The sequence below is a fragment of the Bactrocera tryoni genome, chromosome 1 (assembly GCF_016617805.1).
Source record: "Bactrocera tryoni isolate S06 chromosome 1, CSIRO_BtryS06_freeze2, whole genome shotgun sequence".
In the NCBI taxonomy this organism is placed as follows: domain Eukaryota; kingdom Metazoa; phylum Arthropoda; class Insecta; order Diptera; family Tephritidae; genus Bactrocera; species Bactrocera tryoni.
In genome coordinates this window covers 45,533,125-45,553,212 of record NC_052499.1, presented here as the reverse complement: position 1 = coordinate 45,553,212, position 20,088 = coordinate 45,533,125, and the positions used below count along the sequence as shown (strand labels likewise).

At 35.7% G+C, this 20,088-nt stretch overlaps 1 protein-coding gene across 5 annotated transcripts in view; it reads left to right on the top strand.

Moving 5' to 3' along the window:
- Positions 1 to 20,088, top strand: part of LOC120782751 (serine/arginine repetitive matrix protein 2) — a 140,796-nt gene that overhangs the window by 98,930 nt on the left and 21,778 nt on the right. Inside the window, exons 6-17 of one of the 5 annotated variants that reach the window (XM_040115196.1) lie at positions 24 to 223; positions 1,119 to 1,336; positions 1,400 to 1,976; positions 2,432 to 3,718; positions 6,099 to 7,118; positions 10,905 to 11,247; positions 11,309 to 11,563; positions 11,620 to 11,736; positions 11,814 to 11,937; positions 12,020 to 12,141; positions 12,507 to 12,554; positions 16,469 to 16,587. In XM_040115196.1, the coding sequence (XP_039971130.1) occupies positions 24 to 223; positions 1,119 to 1,336; positions 1,400 to 1,976; positions 2,432 to 3,718; positions 6,099 to 7,118; positions 10,905 to 11,247; positions 11,309 to 11,563; positions 11,620 to 11,736; positions 11,814 to 11,937; positions 12,020 to 12,141; positions 12,507 to 12,554; positions 16,469 to 16,587 (4,430 nt within the window). The remainder of the gene's footprint in view (positions 1 to 23; positions 224 to 1,118; positions 1,337 to 1,399; positions 1,977 to 2,431; positions 3,719 to 6,098; positions 7,119 to 10,904; positions 11,248 to 11,308; positions 11,564 to 11,619; positions 11,737 to 11,813; positions 11,938 to 12,019; positions 12,142 to 12,506; positions 12,555 to 16,468; positions 16,588 to 20,088) is intronic. The other 4 variants (XM_040115198.1, XM_040115197.1, XM_040115201.1 and 1 more) reach the window with 4 other exon arrangements.

Here is a 20,088-nt window from a genome sequence, read left to right as displayed (position 1 = left end):
TACTTCACTGTCCTTCCCTTAAGGTTTGACATTATTAAAAAGTTAGGTCAAGGCACATACGGCAAAGTGCAATTAGGTATAAATAAGGAAACCGGCCAGGAGGTGGCTATAAAAACTATAAAAAAGTGCAAAATAGAAGCTGAGGCGGATTTGGTGCGCATTCGTCGTGAGGTGCAAATTATGAGCTCGGTGCAGCATCCCAATATCATACATATATACGAAGGTAAGCGGAGCTTTTATGTCTTATTTAATGTATAGATAAATCAAAGTTTTTTGTGAAGTAGTTTATGCTGTGGGCAAGAAATATTAAGACTTTTAAACCTAAATTTCGCGCGAAACCCCATTTGTCGAAGTGTTTTAGATTGGTACAAATTATTCAAAAAGCGTCAAGACGCATTGTCGACGAACCATGCCCAGAGGGCTATCAGCAACAACTGAACAAGCAACTAGCATCGTTGGAATTTCGGAAGAATCAGTGAAAATTTTGAAAGATCATTTGAGCTTAAGAAAAGTGAAAGCACGATTGTTTCAGAAATCACTAAATTATTTGGAAAAGCTGTGTTGAGTATATGTCTTTGAAATAATGCTTTCCGACTGCCGGAATGTTATGAAACGTTTTATTACTGGCGATGAGTTTTGGATCTATGCTTTCGACCCGGAAACAGACGATGAATTGGCCGAATATCGTGGCATAGGGCAGCCGAAGCGGAAAAAACCACGTCAAAGCAGAGCAAAAATCAAAGTTGTGTTGATTCCAATTAGTTGTCATCGAAGTCATTGAGATCGTTTCCTTGCGCTTCCGTTAGATGACTTCGATGACAACCAATTTGAACCCTACTACACATGTGGGGATTAGATAAACGTTACAACAACAACAATTACTGCCCTGAATAACAAGACTCGCCGTCCATTGGCTTCATTCCGTATATATCTTTAAATACATAATATACTTTAACAGAATTTGTTAATATTGACTTGGTACTATTAATGAGGTTAATCGGTATAGTTATGGTATATATTCGCCTACTTTTATAAATCAGTTTTTTACTAGATGCTTTTTCCTTGGAGTTCCTTAATCAATGTGAATTTAAACAATATATATTTCTTTAATCTTGCAGTATTCGAGAATCGTGAGAAGATGGTGTTAGTTATGGAATTCGCCGCAGGCGGTGAACTGTATGACTATCTCTCGGAACGTAAGGTGCTATCTGAAGAAGAGGCGCGTCGCATATTCCGGCAGGTGGCTACGGCTGTCTACTACTGTCATAAGCACAAAATTTGTCATCGTGATTTGAAGCTGGAAAATATACTACTCGATGAGCATGGCAATGCGAAGGTTAGCGCACGCAACTTAACCTTACGTTTACACATTTCCAATACATTTCATTTACATTTTCAGATCGCCGATTTTGGTCTCTCGAATGTGTTCGATGAACAAAACTTACTATCCACATTTTGCGGTTCGCCGCTTTACGCCTCTCCCGAAATTGTTGAAGGTACTCCCTACCAAGGTCCAGAAGTCGACTGCTGGTCCCTTGGTGTGCTCCTCTACACTCTAGTCTATGGATCGATGCCATTTGATGGTTCCAATTTTAAAAGACTTGTTAAGCAAATCAGTCAAGGTGATTACTATGAGCCAAAGAAACCGTCGCGTGCCTCAACGCTCATACGTGACATGTTGACGGTGAGTCCACGCAAACGTGCCACCATCGAACAGATCTGCGCCCATTGGTGGGTCAATGAAAATGATAATGTCTCATGTTTGGACTTGGCTGAAGAGCTAGCGACACAAACACCGGTACGTTTGGATGTGTTGCTGTCGTTGACACCGGCCGCTGTGACGGCCGATCAATTGGTTGTGCCATCCGCTGATGCGGGTAAAGGAGAACGTGTGCCACGAAGCCATTCGGTGGGATCGATACGTGATATGGGCGGTAATACGGAAGCGGAACGCAGAATATTGGACATGGTGGCTGGTATGTTGATAGTAAATGCATTTATAAATACAATTTAGAGAGTTCAGCAGAGATTGTAAAACGTAAACTTGTTTGGATACATAACCTAAATTGGTGACTTTTACAAGCTCCCGCTCGATTATTTGTTTGAAGCTTTCACATTTTGCTTAATTCTATTTATATGTGTGTATGTATTTAGTAGCTGCAGTTGTCCCGTTGTCTGTAAATAGCTGATAACTGTCTTTTCCTACTCTTCATGTGTCTCAACTTTACTCCTAACTATCATTTCTGCGCTCCTCCGAACCCAACTTATTCATATATACTGTATATTACTAAAAAACTACAATTTCTTACATTGAACTCTGCCCATGCACACATTCAAGTGGACTAAACTTGTGTTTCCATCATGTAATAACCCATAATTCATCACATCTCCTCTTCTCTCTCTTTTTCCACATATCTCTCTACCACTCTAGCTGGCGGCGAAGCAGCACTCATGCCATCACCAACACGCACAATCACACCCACGCAGAGCCCAGTGCAGAGTAAACGCAAACTCGAGACCACAGTCTCCACGGAGAACGCACATGGTGCGGCGCTCAAGAAGAAGGATAAACTCGGCAGCAGCTCAATGGTACTTGGAGAGTCCAACCTGCCACGACCACAAGAAATACCCATGGAGACGGAGGAGGACGAAGCTGCAGAGCAGGAAATTGACGAAGAGCCATCGGCCGCAGGAAATACAATGCCATCGAGCAGCTTCTCTCAAAGGGATATGGAAATGGTGGGTGATCTATGCGAAGAGCTGATTAAGGAAGAGTCAAAATCGCCGATCGCTGCACCACTGACTGAATCCAGCACTACTGTGACACCTACACATGGAGGTGTGCTGCGCCAAAAAACGATCAGCAAGTTAGAGTCGTTGGAAGAGGCGCCTGAAGAAAAGGACGCCACCAAAGTTATTAAGAAATTCGTCAATAAGCACAAAACTGCTGATCTGGTTAATGCCATCGGTCAGATAACACCGACAGCTGAAAAAACCAGCGAACAGTCTACGCCCACACCTGCTACAACAACAACAACAACCAATAATGCCAAAAGTGCAATCGCCAAGCCATCAGCGACAGCCGCCAATAACGCCACACCAGCGCCCTTCGTGCGCAAATGCAGTTTGCAAGATGAAGGTTCCTTGAGTAAGTTCAATGCCGACCGACGAAAGTCGCGTGTGCTCGAAACCACCGAAAAGTTACAGCAAATGAACACCAGCAACGCTACCGGTGGCGGCAGTGAAAAACCGAAGAAGTTCAGCATACCCGGCGTAAGTGTCGGCAGTTTTAAGAAAGAATTCGAACGTAAAGCCACAAATCCGCCAGTACAACAAGGCCCCACACCAGGTGAGTTACGCGCAATGGAAGAGGTGGCGGCTGCAGCCGCTGCCGCCCAAGAATTGGAGGCAGAAGATCAATCGCTCACAGCTGACAGTGCGCAACAGCCAACAACACCCGTGCCAACCGGTCATATTGAGTCAAGCGATTCGAAAAACTCCGTTGCATCGCTGTCACTGGAAGACGCGCGTCGCTCCATGGAGAATTCGATTGCGTTGCTGCGTCAGGCGCAAAGCGAATCCTCGAAAGAGGTGGATCAGCTGTGCGCGCAAACAGAGAATATCGAAGTCAGCGAGGCCAGCAGCCCAGTAGTGACGGCCGAACGCGAGCGGAAGTTGAAGAATGCGCGCGCCATTATCGGAAATGCCATACAGCCAGGTAAGTGCGAAGCAAACGCTGCTAAAGACTTTGCAGTAACTCAAATAATAACAATTAATGCTAATGCCGGAATGTGTTAAAACAAACAGTTGAGAAACGTTATGCAGTAGTACACTACTTCACATGCTTGCCAGTAATGTGCTTTGAATAACTATATGGGAGTTCTAACCAAAATTGTCCAAAGTTTATAACAAGTTCTCTGAGTTTAAGAAATAAAATTAAATTGTTTAGCATGCAATCGCAACTTTTGTAAAGCAAACGGTTTAGACAGCGAACCGTTAGATAACAGTCGCAGCAACCTCGATCTAATGAGTCTTTATTGAATTGAGGAACGCGAGACGGACTGCTTTACTAAAACATTCCTTAGACTGTCCTTCCGCTTACCTCGCTATTAATTTCACTTATTAACAAAACTTAAATCAATTGAACTGTGCTGTCTTCTCTTGCTAAAACTTAGCATTTTGGAGGAGAAAGTGAGAGATATATTACATACAAACTGTATCCAGATTTAGGAATTTAGAAACCCTTAAGTGGTGAGCCCAGCCTAGAGCTCTCCAAACTGCCTTATTTTGACACTTTATTCAATTAATTATGTATTTGAATGTATTAACAATTTTGTTAATAATTTGATAGAAACTGTTGGCTACTCGGTAATCATCGATATGTCATTTTTGAAAAGGGCCTCGACGAAGCGACGGCGATTCTACGTGAGCTTAATATAAAGATTTATCCGTTTTGAGTTTCCCTACTTTTTTAAAGAAAAAACACAGAAAGAACATTCATTGGCATTTATGGTATGAAGATAATCTCTTACATATGTTGGCTCCGGCTACGTCGCAGATCATCCATCCGTCGAGTCCAATTTTCGATGACTCGTTCGAGCATTTCGACAGGTAACTGGCGAATGACATACGGGATGTTTTGCTTCAAGGCTTGAATAGAAACGAGATTGTCTAACGGTGTAATATCACACGATTTTAGTGGCCAAACGACCGGCCCAAAACGTGAATTAGGTGCTCCCCGTAATGTTTTCTGAATAGATGCATTGATGCGTGGGAAGTAGCGCCGTCTTGTTAAACCAAATGTCACCGAAATCACGAGCTTCAATTTCAGGCATCTTAATGCAAATAGTTGGTTGTCATGGCGCGATAACGGTCGTCATTGACGGTTATGCCCTCACCGGTATCATTTTTGAAGAAATATGGACGATGATTTCTCCGGTCCACAAATCACACTAAAACGTTTTTTTTTTCGTCCCAAATGTAGCAAACTGCTTGTTTACAAATTCATTGAGCCAGAATGGGCCACATCGCTGAACAAAAATTTTCACGAAAACGTCGAATTTTTTTTAAACTTTTCAAGAGCCCATAGAGCGAAGCGATGTCGCTGGGAAGGTTGAGTGCCTTAATTCTTGGACAAGCTGTATTTTGTACGCTTTCAATTTAAAATCTCGACGTAAAATGTGCCAAGTTGTTCCATACGTCCGAGTTGCTGCGAACGGCGCCGAATCGACTCTCCACGGTCTTTGTGTACATTCGCAGCTACTGCTATATTATTTCCACTGCGTGCTAGACGTAGTCTATTCGGTCGAATATTATCCAATAATGAATACAGGTTCTTAAGTTGGGAGATGGTGTTGCGTATAGTGCGCCCAGTAGTCCGATTAAGTTGAGCAAAGCGCGCTAAACACATTCTTTACAGAACGAGAATTTTCGTATTAAAGTTGAATGATTTGTAAACGTTAACAATATGAAACAAAACTAACATTTGTTTGGCACGACTAAAAAGGATATAAAAATTACTCCTACTTGGATCACCCGTTATTAAGTTTTATGTACATACCAAAGGTCACAGTTTTGATAGGGATTTTATGGCCCTAAAGTGTGTTTTAAGACATAAAAATTCGATTTTATTTGGAGAGCTCTAGACTGGTCTAACCCCCTAAGAGTAAGGTAAAGAAACGAACGACAATTTGATTTTGCCTTAGAACTCCTATATTTTCTTTCTCCGCACGACATTTCATACTTGCCGAAAAATTGGTCTTCTTAACAGAAAATTTCAAATACGAATTTAAAATTTTTTTTTTAAACCACATTTTAAAAATATTTTTCAAAATTTATAAAAAATACACAACCAATACTTTGGCCCATCAAACATACGATTTCGTCTCCCTCGGCATAAAAAAAAACATTTTTAGTAGTTTCATTTTGCATTCGTTCATCACTTTTAAGTACATCCATACATCCTACAAATACATACACATACTACATATAATTTCAAACCGACAGTAGCACACTCACACTCGCCCAAACCGACACACACACACACACTCACACGTACGTTCATTTGCATCATCTCATCATTGGTTCATCTATTTTAGTTATACGCAGGCCACCATCACAACCATCCTTTGGCAACGGCGGCGGGGGCTACGGTCAAATGCGTGCAGCCAGTGGCGGTTTTATTGGTTTTGGCAGCAGTGGCAGCGGCATCGGCAGCGGCAGCATGAACGGCATGGGTGGCGACAGCGGCTGTGGCTCCATGGGCGTCCACGCTCCATTTGGCAGCGGCAGCGTCGGTGGCTTTGGCTGTGGCGTCGCTGGCATCGCCAATAACAATGTTATTGGCAGCCATGCACCACCGCCGCAAATGTTGGCGTACAATATGAGCGCCGCTCCGCAGACACCGCCGCCTCTGTTGACATCGAATGCAAATGCAAATGCGAAGGCAAATTCAAAAGTGAACGCGAACGCGAATGTGAATGCAAACGTCGCCCTCGCCGCTGCACGGCAGCATATAATGGGTCGTTTGGCAGCTACGGCTACGGCTGGTGGTCAGAATGAGTACCAAAGCGAGTTTTCACCGTCCAATTATTTCATACAGTCACCTCCCTCTACTCCCTCTTCCCTGTATAACAGCAATAATGCGAATATCCAACCACACCTCCATCACCAACAACCACAAGAACATCAACACTATTCACAACAACAACAACAACAATTGAGACAAGCACAAGCACAGCCCAGTCAATATCAAGCTACTAATTCTTTGCCGCAATCAACACAAAATCAACTCTTGCAATTCCAACAAAGACTACAACAATTACAACAACAAAGACAAAGACATCATCAAGCGCTAATAGAGCAGCAAAAAGAATTTGAATTACAACAGCAGCGACAACAACAACAACAATACCAAAAACAAGCATTTCCCCAACCATTATTGCAACAATATCAAAATAAACAAGCTCACAGCATGTCAATGCCACACACACTAGCCGCATCTGCCACTGCCACTGCCGCCAACGTCAAAAATACCGCCATTTCCTCTACCGCCGCCACCGCGAATAGTGTGCCAAAACCGTTTTATAATGCACCACCTCCTTCGATATTCTACAAATGTAAGTTTAGTTGTCGTTCGTTCGCCCGTTCGTTCGTTTCTTAGTTCGTTAGCTGGTTCGCTAGTTCTTTCTTATACTCTTTTGTTTTTCGTTTTTTCTTTCCGTTCTTTTCCTATTTAAGCCTTTTTATTGTTGTTGTTATTTCCTTTTCGAAATTTATGATTTCCAAAATTGTAGACTTATTTTAAGTATATATATATATATTATTTTTGTTGTTTTTTTCGTTTGTTGCTTCTTTTTGTTTAACCATAAACACATATATGAATACAGGGTTTTCCAATAAGAGTGATATGATTTATTTTCAAAAGAAAACACACTAATTGTTAAGGGAATTCAAATGTTTTTTTATTTAATGTGAGAAACAAACGATACAACTGAGTTCTGAATATAACTGCATTCAAAAGGCCTCCACGATTTCTTTTGCAGAATTCGATGAACCCAATTTTCGAGTACTTTTTCCACTAGCGCAAGTCGCATCTCATAAATAGCACGTTAAATATTGACTTCTAAAGCTCGAAGCGTGTCTGATTTATTGCAAAAGACCAATGACATCAAATAACCCCACAATAAGTAGTCTAATGGTGTTAAATTACGACTTCTTGGAGGCCGCTCAATGTCAAAATGTCTTGAAATAATCGAATCTCCAAACTTTTCTCGTAATAATTCGGTTGTTGTACGTGCTGTGTGGCACATAGCCCCGTCTTGTCGGAACCAGATGTTGTCAAGATAAACTTTTCCAATTGCGGCCATAAAAGGTTGTTTCTTGTCGATCTATAGCGCTCTCCATTGACAGCAACGGAGGCACCAGTTTCATTTCGAAAGAAGTGCGGATGGATCATTCCACCAGGCCACTTTAAGTCACAAATTTAGGTGAATGTAATGGTTGTTCATGAATAACTTGTAGATTTTCTTCGCACCAGAATCGATTCTTTTATTTATTTACAGCGCTATTCATTTGAAAGTGAGCCTCATCGGAAAGGAGGTTTTTTAAAAACAAAAAAAAAAAACGTTTTCGAGTTGTCTCAAGTCAAAATCAGCAAATTTATGACGTTTACGTTGGTCCAATGGCTTCAGTTCTTGGGTAAGAAACAATTATATACGGATGCTTAAATGTTTCTCAAAATCTGCCGGATCCCAATTCTTGAGAACGTCTTGCAATCGACAAATTGAGGTCTTCAGCAACATTTGCCTGAATGGCAGTATTATTTCCATTACTTCCTTATTGGCACTTGAACTTTATGTAAAGAAAATGTACGTCCGAAACTTTCAACAATTCGACGAATACCAAGCGCAGGTTGACGATTATTACGACCATAAAATGGCAAAAGCGCACAAAAAGTTGCAATTTGATAATAAAATTGAATAATTAATAAAGGTTGTTCCTGCGTATGTATTTCCATTATGATATTAAAAACATTAGTGAATAAAATGAAAGAAAATTACATAACAAGATATATTAAAAATGGCCGAAATGAGACCTAGAAATCATATCATCCCTATTGGAAAACCTGAAACATCTCGCAACGCAAAGCCTCTCAAAATACACCCGGGATTTTGTAAATACACACAGATGGTACATAAAACGTGGGGCTGTTTAGTATTGTTCTCCTATTTCGGTTTGATCTTCGTAGAAAATCGGCGCTATAAATATTCCACACTCGATACATCCTTAGTAACTATGTGAATATCCTTCGAGAAATATTTGAAATTTTCGATGAATTTTGCGCACGTTGATTATCCCTCACTAACTTTGTAGTATATCCTCTTATTTGTGCTTTATGTTTTTAAACAGAACCACTCGATAAGAATCTGAAAAGAAAAAGAAAAATGTGAAAGAAAAATGTATCCGAACATACTGTACATAGTTATATACGAATATACTATACATAGTTACACACTGTGATTCAAATAATAACGTCGGCAACTAAAACAAAGCGGACTTCAGATTCTTTCGTAGATCTAAAATCAATGTGAATCCGCTGTCGACTCCAAATAACAAAAAATTGGGTCCATTTCCTCGGGTCGACGTAACCTGGGTGGACTCGGACATTTATCCGACCAAGGATTGTCAAATACCTAAAATTGGGTTCATTCCCTGGAATCCCTTGACTTCATGGCTGCTTTCTGATACAACAACAACCAAAAGTAGTACAGTGTCTGACTTGAAATGATTATACTTGTGACAAAACCTTTCATAAATCGGGATAAACTAGATATCGTTTACAAGACTATCAACCACCTTCTAACATAGAGGGGGCTAATGGAAAGCCTATGCTCTGCACTTACTACCTCGACGAGCCTTTTCATCTGGTGTAAAGGAATCCAGTTAGGTCTACTATGAAATTAAATACGATCTCACTTCACCAAATAAGTTAAAAGTCTTATGTATCTCTAGATTATAGCTGCATTTTATTTCTCAGACTTTGAGAGTAGCGAATCGACACAATCATATGTATATACATACATATGTATGTATACATATATAGAAAAGTAAGCAGTTATAGCAGTTTAATGAGGTATTCCCATACTCTTTTGCATTAAGCTCATCTGGTTCGCTTTTTCTCTTGAATCCAGTTGTAAATATTTGATAAAAGAGTAGAGCTTAAGTAAAGCAATTTGAAAGTAGTAAGAAATGGTAAGAAGACAAGATCGTTTTTGTCTAATCGTAATATACCGTTGAAGAGTTTTAAGGCTGGCTTTAATTTTTTTTGAAAGGCTTGACCGAATGAATGATTGAACGAATTTCATTTTGTCAAATCAGCTGTTGCTCGGAAAAATATTGAAGGCCGCCATTTCGAGTCCATTACCACGGGTTTACGAAATACGAAAGCTACAGAAATAAAACAGTACTTTTTTGTAGGCTTAGGCTTACGAAAAAACGTTAGAGACCTTTTACGTAACCTTCTCGATTACTTTTCGTCAAATCTTCCACAATTCCGACCACAAAGCTCTTTTTCTGCACAATTTAGGGACTGTCTTACGTGCAGCTATAATTTCTATGAAGGACAGATCGATATTCTAGTAAATGTTTTCTGATCTCACTCATTTACCTCAAGTATTACAGGTATCTTGCGAAACTTATTCAAGTTCCACTGACTTTCGAGGGTTTTTTTTTAAGTCAAATAAAAGCAGGTTTGAAGCGCTGATATATTTTGTGTGTTCGAAAAATGAAAATAACAAGAAAAAACACAAAAAATCATTTAATTCATCCTTATTTTTTTTTTAACCGGTATGTGTATATTTCTTTCATTGATTGTTAGTACACGGGCACAATATCTCTTCAGAAATAAAACCTAAATATTTACTCATACTTGTAGGAGTCCTCAGAAATTGTCTCTAAATCAATTGGCGTGCATATTTGAGTGATAAGTTGCTAAAATAATTTATTTATGTCATGTATTCCCTTTTGCAAAATTTTTATACACGTTACTGTATATTTATTTTGTGTACAATACGGTCCAATGGCAAAAATATTCCAACCCTTGGCACACTCTGCGAATTATTGGTAACTTATGCGTCATTGATTTCCCACATTCAAGCAATAGGTTGGTGAAGTATACATACATATGTATATATGTATATCTAAAGTCCCCTCACGTGCTTGTAAGTTTTTTCTTTTTATTTTAGCTCATTTCATTCATACGCTTATTTCATGTCGCTTTCTCAATATTCATACTAATCATAAGCATTTCTCACACATTGTCGCTTCGGCACCCAGTACAGTTATTTACTGAACCTTTTAGAATACTCATTTCATCAACATTTTCTTATACCCTCCCCTCACAGCATCACCGGGTGGCGAGCCGAACAACACCGTGAAGACATCCACCGCTACCATAACACTGAAATCAGCCACATTGCCGCGCCGTAAGCCGAGCGCCAAAACGGAAATCCAATTAGAAATAAAGCCACGTATTGTCGAACAACCGAATATGCGTTTCACAACGGAAATGCAGCATCCTGTCGCCGATTTGCGCAGCGCGCCGCCGCGTGAAGGTCCGGCGCCCTACAGTCCCATCAAGACGATGTTGAATGCGCGCGCCACAAGCCTCGAACCCAAGGAGCACATTATACCCATACAGCGACCACAAGCGCCCTATGCGCGCACAACATCTAATACAACAACAAGGTGAGTGCCAGATAATGTAATATTTACTTGTTGCCTGCTAAAACTGCGTTTTTGCTTTAAGGTCCGGTTCACTATCGCGACAATCGACCAATGATTCTGAATCTGATACAACAACAACGGCAAATATGTCACAATCTACCGTTACGGGCTCATCACAACCGATTAAGAAGAGTCCACGCGAATTCATTATACCAATTGCGATGGAGGGCGGTGGCTTCATAACACCGCGCGAGGGCAGCATTGAACCATCAGAATCTAGTCATACCGCCTCGAGTCGTTCGACCTTCAATCGACTGCGGCCAACTCGTCGCATTGGGTATGTTTAGCAATAAGTTGTGGCTTAAATGTGTATACTAAGCGCTTTATTTGCAGCAGTTCACTGCTTAACGATTCTGGCATCGACGATAATTCGCCATTCCAGAAGTTCCGCACCTCGTCCGGCACCAGGGAAGTCGATGAGGAGCCACGTTTCACGCTGCACAGGTTAAGGTATGTGCACATGCACGTTTGAGACACTTAAATATGGCAAATAATTTAATTTTTCTTTTCTACATGGCAATATGTAGAAGCTCTAGACCGGTGAAGAAACTTAGTCAGGAGAACGATTCACAAAGTTCCGGCGAAGAAGATGACGATGATGGCTTTGAAATACTCACCGCTGAAAATCTCTTCTCCACACTACTACAACGAGTATTTTGCTTTCACTTGCAACGTAAAGAATTATCTACTAAATTTATTTTTTGTTTTTCGGTTTTGCCTCATCCTCGTTTAGGTGCACGCTTTGACACATCGCATGAATGTCGATAAAGATTTAACTGCAGGCTTTTCGAATTCAAGCCGCCTGCTGAGCAATATGCGGCATGGTCCCTTCTGGAATCAAGAACCTTTTGGCAGGTGAGTTCGCTGCGAGTTGTATTTTAAGGTTATGTTTATACATATATTTGTGACGATAACTAATTTCTCTTGCATAAATAAATCGAAAATTATATTAAACCTTTTCATACTTATTTCTGTTTTCATGCTGCGTGTGCTTTTGGCTAAAAAATAAACTGCAACAAAAACAAATGTTTTTTGCTCACATAACAATAATAATAATAATAATATTAAATTTCATCGAATCGAATAAAATGAAAATAAAATACATACATATATATTTGGTTAAAAATGTCGAACCAAACAAACGCTTTTGCAATTTTTGTTGAATTTCACAACAATAACAAAAAATCATTACCAAACACATTGTTCAATTTTATGTTAAGATCTCAAGTGAGTTATACATACAGTGAAACGGTCGAAAAGAAACAAGTGTAAGTATGCCACAAGCAGGAATATATTTTAGATTAGAATCAAAATCTTTTCAACTTTTAGACTGCACTACTTCGTTAGTTCTTTGTCATTTGGTTCTCTCTTTCTATCTATCCTTAAAAGCTGATCTACTTTTTAGTAAATTTTGGTTTCGCAAGCGATGCTTCCGACTTATTTTTTATACTCTTGCAACCAGTTGCTACATAGTATTAAGTTTTGTTTACCTAACGGTTGTACGTATCACCTAAAAGTAAGCGAGATAGATATAGGGTTATATGTATATGTATGTATATATAAATGATCAGGGTGACGAGAAAAGTTGAAATCAGTTTGACTGTCTGTCTGTCCGTCCGTCCGTGCAAGCTGTAACTTGAATAAAAATTGAGATATCTCGATGGATGATCTCGGTTTCTTAGTACAACAAAAAGTTCGAGTTCGTAGATGGGCGTAATTGGACAACTGCCACGCCTACAAATCGCAAGAAGTCGAAAAAGTAAATTTTTCATTAGTTCATAAATCGTTCAGAGGTCTTGACACTTGGCGGTTGTAACTCATGGAGAGTTTTCGGTATTGTAGAAAATAAAAATTTTAAAACAGAAAAAAATTTGAAAACCTTTAAAAAGTTCAAATCACGTCGTTCCGAAAAGAAAATGTCGAAATCATACTTTCTAAACTTATAGCTCAAAAAAGTTCGCATTTGAACCTTATTTCATACCGATAACTTCAAAACGCATTTCAATATTTAACTCTGTGATCTTGTAAAGCTAAATTTCTAATTCACGAATTGTCTACTGCGGAAAATCCACATTATTTCCATATTTTTTCGACATTTTAATTATCAAAAGCTTTTTTTCGGCATTTTATTTCTTAAAACCTTCTTTCTACTATTTTTGACCCTTTCTTTCTCACAACCTTTCTTTCTACCGTTTGGTTTTTTCGTTATTTTTAGACATGTTTCGACATCCGTTTCTGACTATTTTCTCAAAATATTTTTATCAAAAAGTTTCTTTAGAAAAATTTCCTACTATATTTTTAATACTTGCATTCTCAATTCTACCATTTTCCACTATCTTAATTAATTCTCAAGATTCGCATTAACCGTTTTTTTCTACTAGTTTTTCGACATATTATTTCACACAAACTTTCTTTCGACCGTTTTTGAACTATTTTCTCACAACTTTTTATTAGACCTTTTTTCTACCTCACTATATTTTCAATATTTTATTTCTCAAAACCTGTGTTTCAACTGTTTTTTACTATCCTTTTCTATATTTCATTTCTCAAAAACGTTATTTTGACCATTTTCGAACTATAATTTGACATTTCATTTCTCGAAACCTTTTTTTTTTTTCATCGTTTTCCTTGAAGTTTTTCGATATTTTGTTTTTCAAAACTTTTCTTTCTCAACACTGTTTTTTCAAAACTTTCCTTTAGTCCATTTTTCTACTATATTTTTAACATTTTAACCTCACTATTACCTCCCAAAACCTTAAGTACAACCATTTTTCTACTATTTTTTTAACATTTTATTTTTCAAAACTTTTTTTTCGAATGTTTTTTTCTCATAACTTTCCCTTAGTCATACTCGATCAAAGAAATAGTTTTCAAACAATTAAATAAAATAGAAAGCATAAGTAAGCATTTTTTGCGAACTGACCATCAAATCAAATCTTATCTACTCATTTTTCAACTATGTGACTTTCGGTTTTGTAATAGTTAGTATCTCGTCCATCGTTTCTACGCATGCCTTGTCTTCCACAGTGTAAACTCACTTTTGTATTATGCTTCTATAACATTTATTTGAAGCTTATAATTTATGAAATATATTTTTTTTATATTATTTTCTCAATTACTTTAGATCGATTTCGATTAGGCAACGAGTTAGAAGGGGTCTTGCCAGTTTTAACCGTTTAGTTAGATTTTTATGCAAGTTCAAATCACATTGCTGCTTGTAAGTTGAAAAAATATACATATGTATGTATGTATATGCCTGAAATGTGTTTGTTTTCATACAGTGATCTAAGTAAATGTTCAGTAAGCGCCGGTCATGTACCCATCGAAAAGCTTGACCCACTCTACAAACTGACTGCAAAGTCAATACATTTTTTGGAGAATAGTAGCAATAGTGAAAATTCAATATTTATCACCCTTTAAATGCTAAAAGAGTATCTGTGAAATATATATCGAACTTATTAGTGGTAGGGACATACTTAAAATGACTTTTTCGTAAAAAACTAGTATCACTAGTTTAATTTTGGTCGAAATTATTGGTGAATATGTATCTTTAAACTTAAGTATACCTTTTAAGTTCTTCAAAGAAAACTTTTACTAATTCTATAATTCTAGGCGATTTCCAAGACATTAATCTAGATCTAAGAAATATCTGAACAAATGAACAGATCGAACATGAAAAGATAAAAAAATATGGGTATCAAACTTATTTACTTTGTAAAATAGTAATTCAGATATATGTATATACTACATACAAGTACATAGGGATGCCATCAAGGATACAAATTGCAAAATATTATAATTTGTGAGACAAAATAAGGCGCTTACAATAGAAAAAAGTAGGAAATATGTAGAGTTGCCGCCTTAAAAAAAGGGTAAAACTAAAATTTATTCAAAATTGTTCGGCTTGTGCCCGCAGTGCTTTAATCATCTTCTCTTACAAAAGCATTCTAAGGCGCCTCAATATTGTTTAGAGCTTTCATACAAATTTTGGAGCTTTTTTATATACTGGATTAGGGTATGTTATATTTACCACTATTGCTTGTAACATCCTAAAGGAAACGTTGAAGACTCTATAGAATATAATAGTTAGCTATGTCCGTCTGTCCGTTCATGTGTATATACGAGAACTAGTACCACTGTAAGATATCAATCTGAAATTTAGCATACGTGCTTTTCTTCCCAAGAAACTGCTAATTTTTTCGTAAGCGCCGATACCGGACCACGATGACATATGGCTGACATACAAACTGAATGATCAATCGTGAAGTTTTTGTATGGAAAATTTTTTCATTTGACGAGATATATTTACCAAATCTGCCATGGATTATTATTATCCAAGACAACGGTACAATCTCTGAAGAAATTATTCTGATCGGACCACTATAGGATATAACAGGTCAAATATAATAGTAAAACACATTTTTAGTTTTTTTTTTTATTCAACATAGTATGTACCCTTCAAGGGTGATACACTGATTATAGCGACCCTCCGACTTTTCTATACCACTTTTGTAGTACGAAATACGCTTCAAAATAGGCAAACTTTTTTTTATTATTTTTTTATATGTGAAGGGTATTATAGCTTCACTGCAACCATAGTTAACGTTTCGTAGAAATTTAAAATTTTCGATTTTTTTTCTAAATTTTAAAATCTTAATTTTTTCGAAATTTTAAATTTTTCAATTTTTTGGAAATTTTAAATTTTCGATATTTTCGAAACTTTCAATTTTTTGGAAATTTTAAATTTTCGATATTTTCTAAATTTCAAATTTTTGGATTTTTGAAAAAATCTTTGTTTTCATTATCAAAAACACTCATCAGAACTGTTAAATTAAAACTGTCTATTCTGACTAATTCTTCGTGTGAATTCAAATTTTATGTTGAATTGTTTTAACTTTTTTTGTCGTTTAGAGTTTTTATCAGTCTAGTTAGTGTATTACAATTATTACTTAAATTGCATTTTCTATTAATATAAATCTCAAATACCATTCAATCTACTCACAACAAATATTCGTAAACCTTCAATGAACTAACACAATTGCTTCGTCTAACCTGATATTAAACTTATTTCAAATTTTCGCGTTCTCAACTTTTCAGCACTTTTTGTATTTTCATCTGAAGAAAATTTAAAAGTAAACTTCTGCTAACTTTTTGCTTTGTTTATCTCTCTTTCGCCTTGCAGCCGCCTCAACAGCGCCTCCGGCAATAATGTGGGCGCACCATGGCGTCATAGCATGTCACGTGATTTGGGCAACGACATGGACTCCATATTTTCACGCACTGGCGCTACACTGCCAAGAGGTGAATATCACAGATTAAAGAGTAAATTTTTAGATCAATAAACAAAGAAAATAAATAATTTACAAAAGTTAAAACTCAGTAACGAAGTATAAACAAAAAAAAAAAAACAAGTCAGGCCAAGTATACTATATAGTGTTGTTGAAAGCAAAAAACAAGAAAATATGATAACGACAAACCCAGTAAAAAGCTAAGTGAGCAATTCTAAGCAATAAATAAAAAGTAACCTACTACTCTTACTATATTAGCGAATAGTGCACTGCAAAGCAGACGAAAATGCAAATGCAACAAACGTTAGTGAGCCAAGCAATAAAATGTATGTAGTTGTGTTGTTAGTTCGATGTTGATTAGCTATTTGCTATATTTTGCGCTAGTTTGCCAACACGGTAGTGAAAAGAATGCAAAACTAAAACAAATGCACACACACGCGCGTATTTTTTGTTGTAGTGTGCCAGAGTAAATAATGTTCTAGTTAAAAGTGTTTAGTAAACGGCAAATAAAATGAAGTAATTAGATTATAAAAATTGTCTAAACGTTGCTATGAAGCATTGCAAGTAGTCTAAAGTAAAAAAAGCACCGTTATAAATGAATGTAACTTGTGCAGTTATGTTTATTTGACACTTTGGCCAACAACAAAATCACATGACAGCCAACTTGCAATGCCTTCATTTATGAATTATTGTTTTTTGAAAATAAATTAATTTTGTGACCTTAACATTGAATTTAAGCTATAGAAACGTATATTCGCTGAAGTGGAAAAACACTATTTTTTTTTAATTATTTTAATTTAATTTTTTATAGTTTTTTTTAATAAATTTCCTTTTATATATTTTATAAACAACGATTTTTTATATTTAATTTTTTAATATTTAATTTTTTAATATTTTTTTGTAACTTATACATATATACATATATATATTTTATAAATTTTATATTTTTTTTGTTAGTGTGTCGCTCACGCACAATATTTTTTTTTATCAAATTGTCGCCTAAATGAAAAGAATTGCCATTACAAAAACAAAAAAAAAATAGTTTAGCGTTCTGAAACTACCAAAAGCCAACTTGTTGCATATTCAATTTTTTTTGAATAATCATAGAAAATATATATCTTTGTTTTAATAATATTTCTTCAATTAGCACAGCAGCTGTTACTTTTGTATGGTTTAGCTATAATTTGAACTACAGTTATCCAAGTAGTAATTGTAAATGTGTAACACGCCCACAAATGGTTATTAATTCAAATTTCTCTATAGAAATATGTTGATTTTGCTATTATAATTGAATTGAAGATTGTTTCTTATTTGCTTCTGACTTTTATGTTTTTTATTATTTGACATTTCTACATATAAAACAAAACACCGTTTTCGTTACTTTACTCTACTACTATTTTTACTATTTTTTCTTCTACCGCCTGTTTCTTAATACTGTTTAAACAATTTTGTAGTTAACTGTTAAGGAAGTAAAACCTCGTATTCAAAGTTTTGTACAGCAAGTGAGTGAACATTTTAGTGAGCGGAAATGTGGCCTTGAAAGTGCCACAGTGCGAGAGTTTGTGTATCGAAGGTTTGGTTGCTGAGGTGTGGTGTGTTAAGCGGAAATGTGGGTTTAGAGTGATTTTATTTTTTATTCATTAAATAATAAAATTAACTGCAGTTAATAAGGTATTTAAATTATTTCATGCTTGGAAAATTTGTGTGTCATTGAAACTACTTTTAGTTATAATATTTTGATATATGTATTATTTCAAGGCGATACCAAAGCTTTAAAACTCAAAAACCCTAACCTAAAATGTACAGAAATTTCTGGAAAACCAAATTTTTTCATCTAGTTAACGTTGTTACTTACGTGTGTGCTGAATAATTGAAATTTCATTTGAAATTGTTTTCGAAAATGTGGAAATTTTAAATTTTCGTTCTTTTGAAATCTAAAATTTTCGAAGTTGTACATTTTTCGAAATTTAAAATTTTCGTATTTTTGAAATTTAAAATTTTCGAAATTGTACATTTTTCGAAATTTAAAATTTTTGATTTCTTTGAAAATAATCTGTTTTTTATTATAAAAATCACTCATCTGAACCGCTAAATAAAAACTACTTGCTCAGACTAATTTTGGGAATGGGTAAATCATTTTGAAGACTTCCTTTTCGAAAATTTCAAAAGTTCAAATTTTCAATATAATTGAAATCTAAATTTTCAATATAATTGAAATCTAAATTTTCAATTTTTCGAATTTATAAATAAATTAAAAATTTAAAATTTTCCATTTTTTCAATTTTTTTTTTGTTTTTTTATTATAAATATCACTTATCAGAACCTTTAAATTAAAAATATTTGCTCCGACTAATTCTGTTTATGACGGTCATACATATATAAATTGTTTCAAGACATCTTTTTCGAAAAATTCAAAATTTCGATTATTTTCAAATTCAAAAATTAAATTTTTTCGAAATTCCAAGTTTTCGATTTTTTTCGAAAATACTCTGTAGATTATTATTAAATTCACTCATCAGAACCGTTAAAATAAAAGTACCTACTCTGGCAAATTCTGCGTGTGAATTCAGTTTTCATTTTAAATTGTTTTCAAGACATATTTTTCGGAAAATTCAAAATTTCGATTATTTTGAAATTTTAATTTTACATTTTTTCCAAATTTCGAAGTGTTAATTTTTTTCGAAATTGTTAATTTTTTCGAAATTTCAGATTATCGATTTTTTTGAACATAATATGTTTCTTATTTCAAAAATAACTCGCCAAAACCATTAAATTAAAACTACGTACTCTGACTAATTGTGCGCGTGAGTTCAAATTTCATTTCAACTGTTTTCAATCTAAAAATTTAATCTCGTAAAAATTTCAAATTCGAAAATGTCCACAAAATATACCAAGTTAGTATGACAAACATATTCCAAGTTATATTTCACATATTCTAGTCACTCGAACACCATAGTTCTATGCAGCACCCACAATGCTCGAAAAATCAAGCCAAACCGGATCTACGATACCATTTACGATAATGTCTAATCTCACTTGCGTGAAATTCCTAAACCCACTTTAATAAAAAGGAAACACAAAGTGCTTACGGCACATGTCTAGGGTATCATAAAAACAACAACTAACTAACCTTAAATATATACAAAGCAAATGTATATTTGATACGATATTAAAAAAGCAAATATTTAAAAAAATAAAATAAAATATTTACAAATATTCTAAACATATTAAAAATGCAGTTTAGTGAAAATTACCGAATACATTTGTAGAATATACATACTTATAAATGCATAATGCTGATGACAACCAAAAATGAGAACTTGATTGAAATAAACGATTTGATGCACAATATTACAAAAATAAAAAATGAAAAAAGCTGTTTTTTGTTATTATTTGGTATCACTGTTTCTTTAGATTTCAAGCAGTTAAACAACAAAAACAAAAACACACATTGTGCCAGTGCAACAGTGCGCCGCCGTTGAATGCGTGCAACCAAAAGAATTGTGTAAATAAA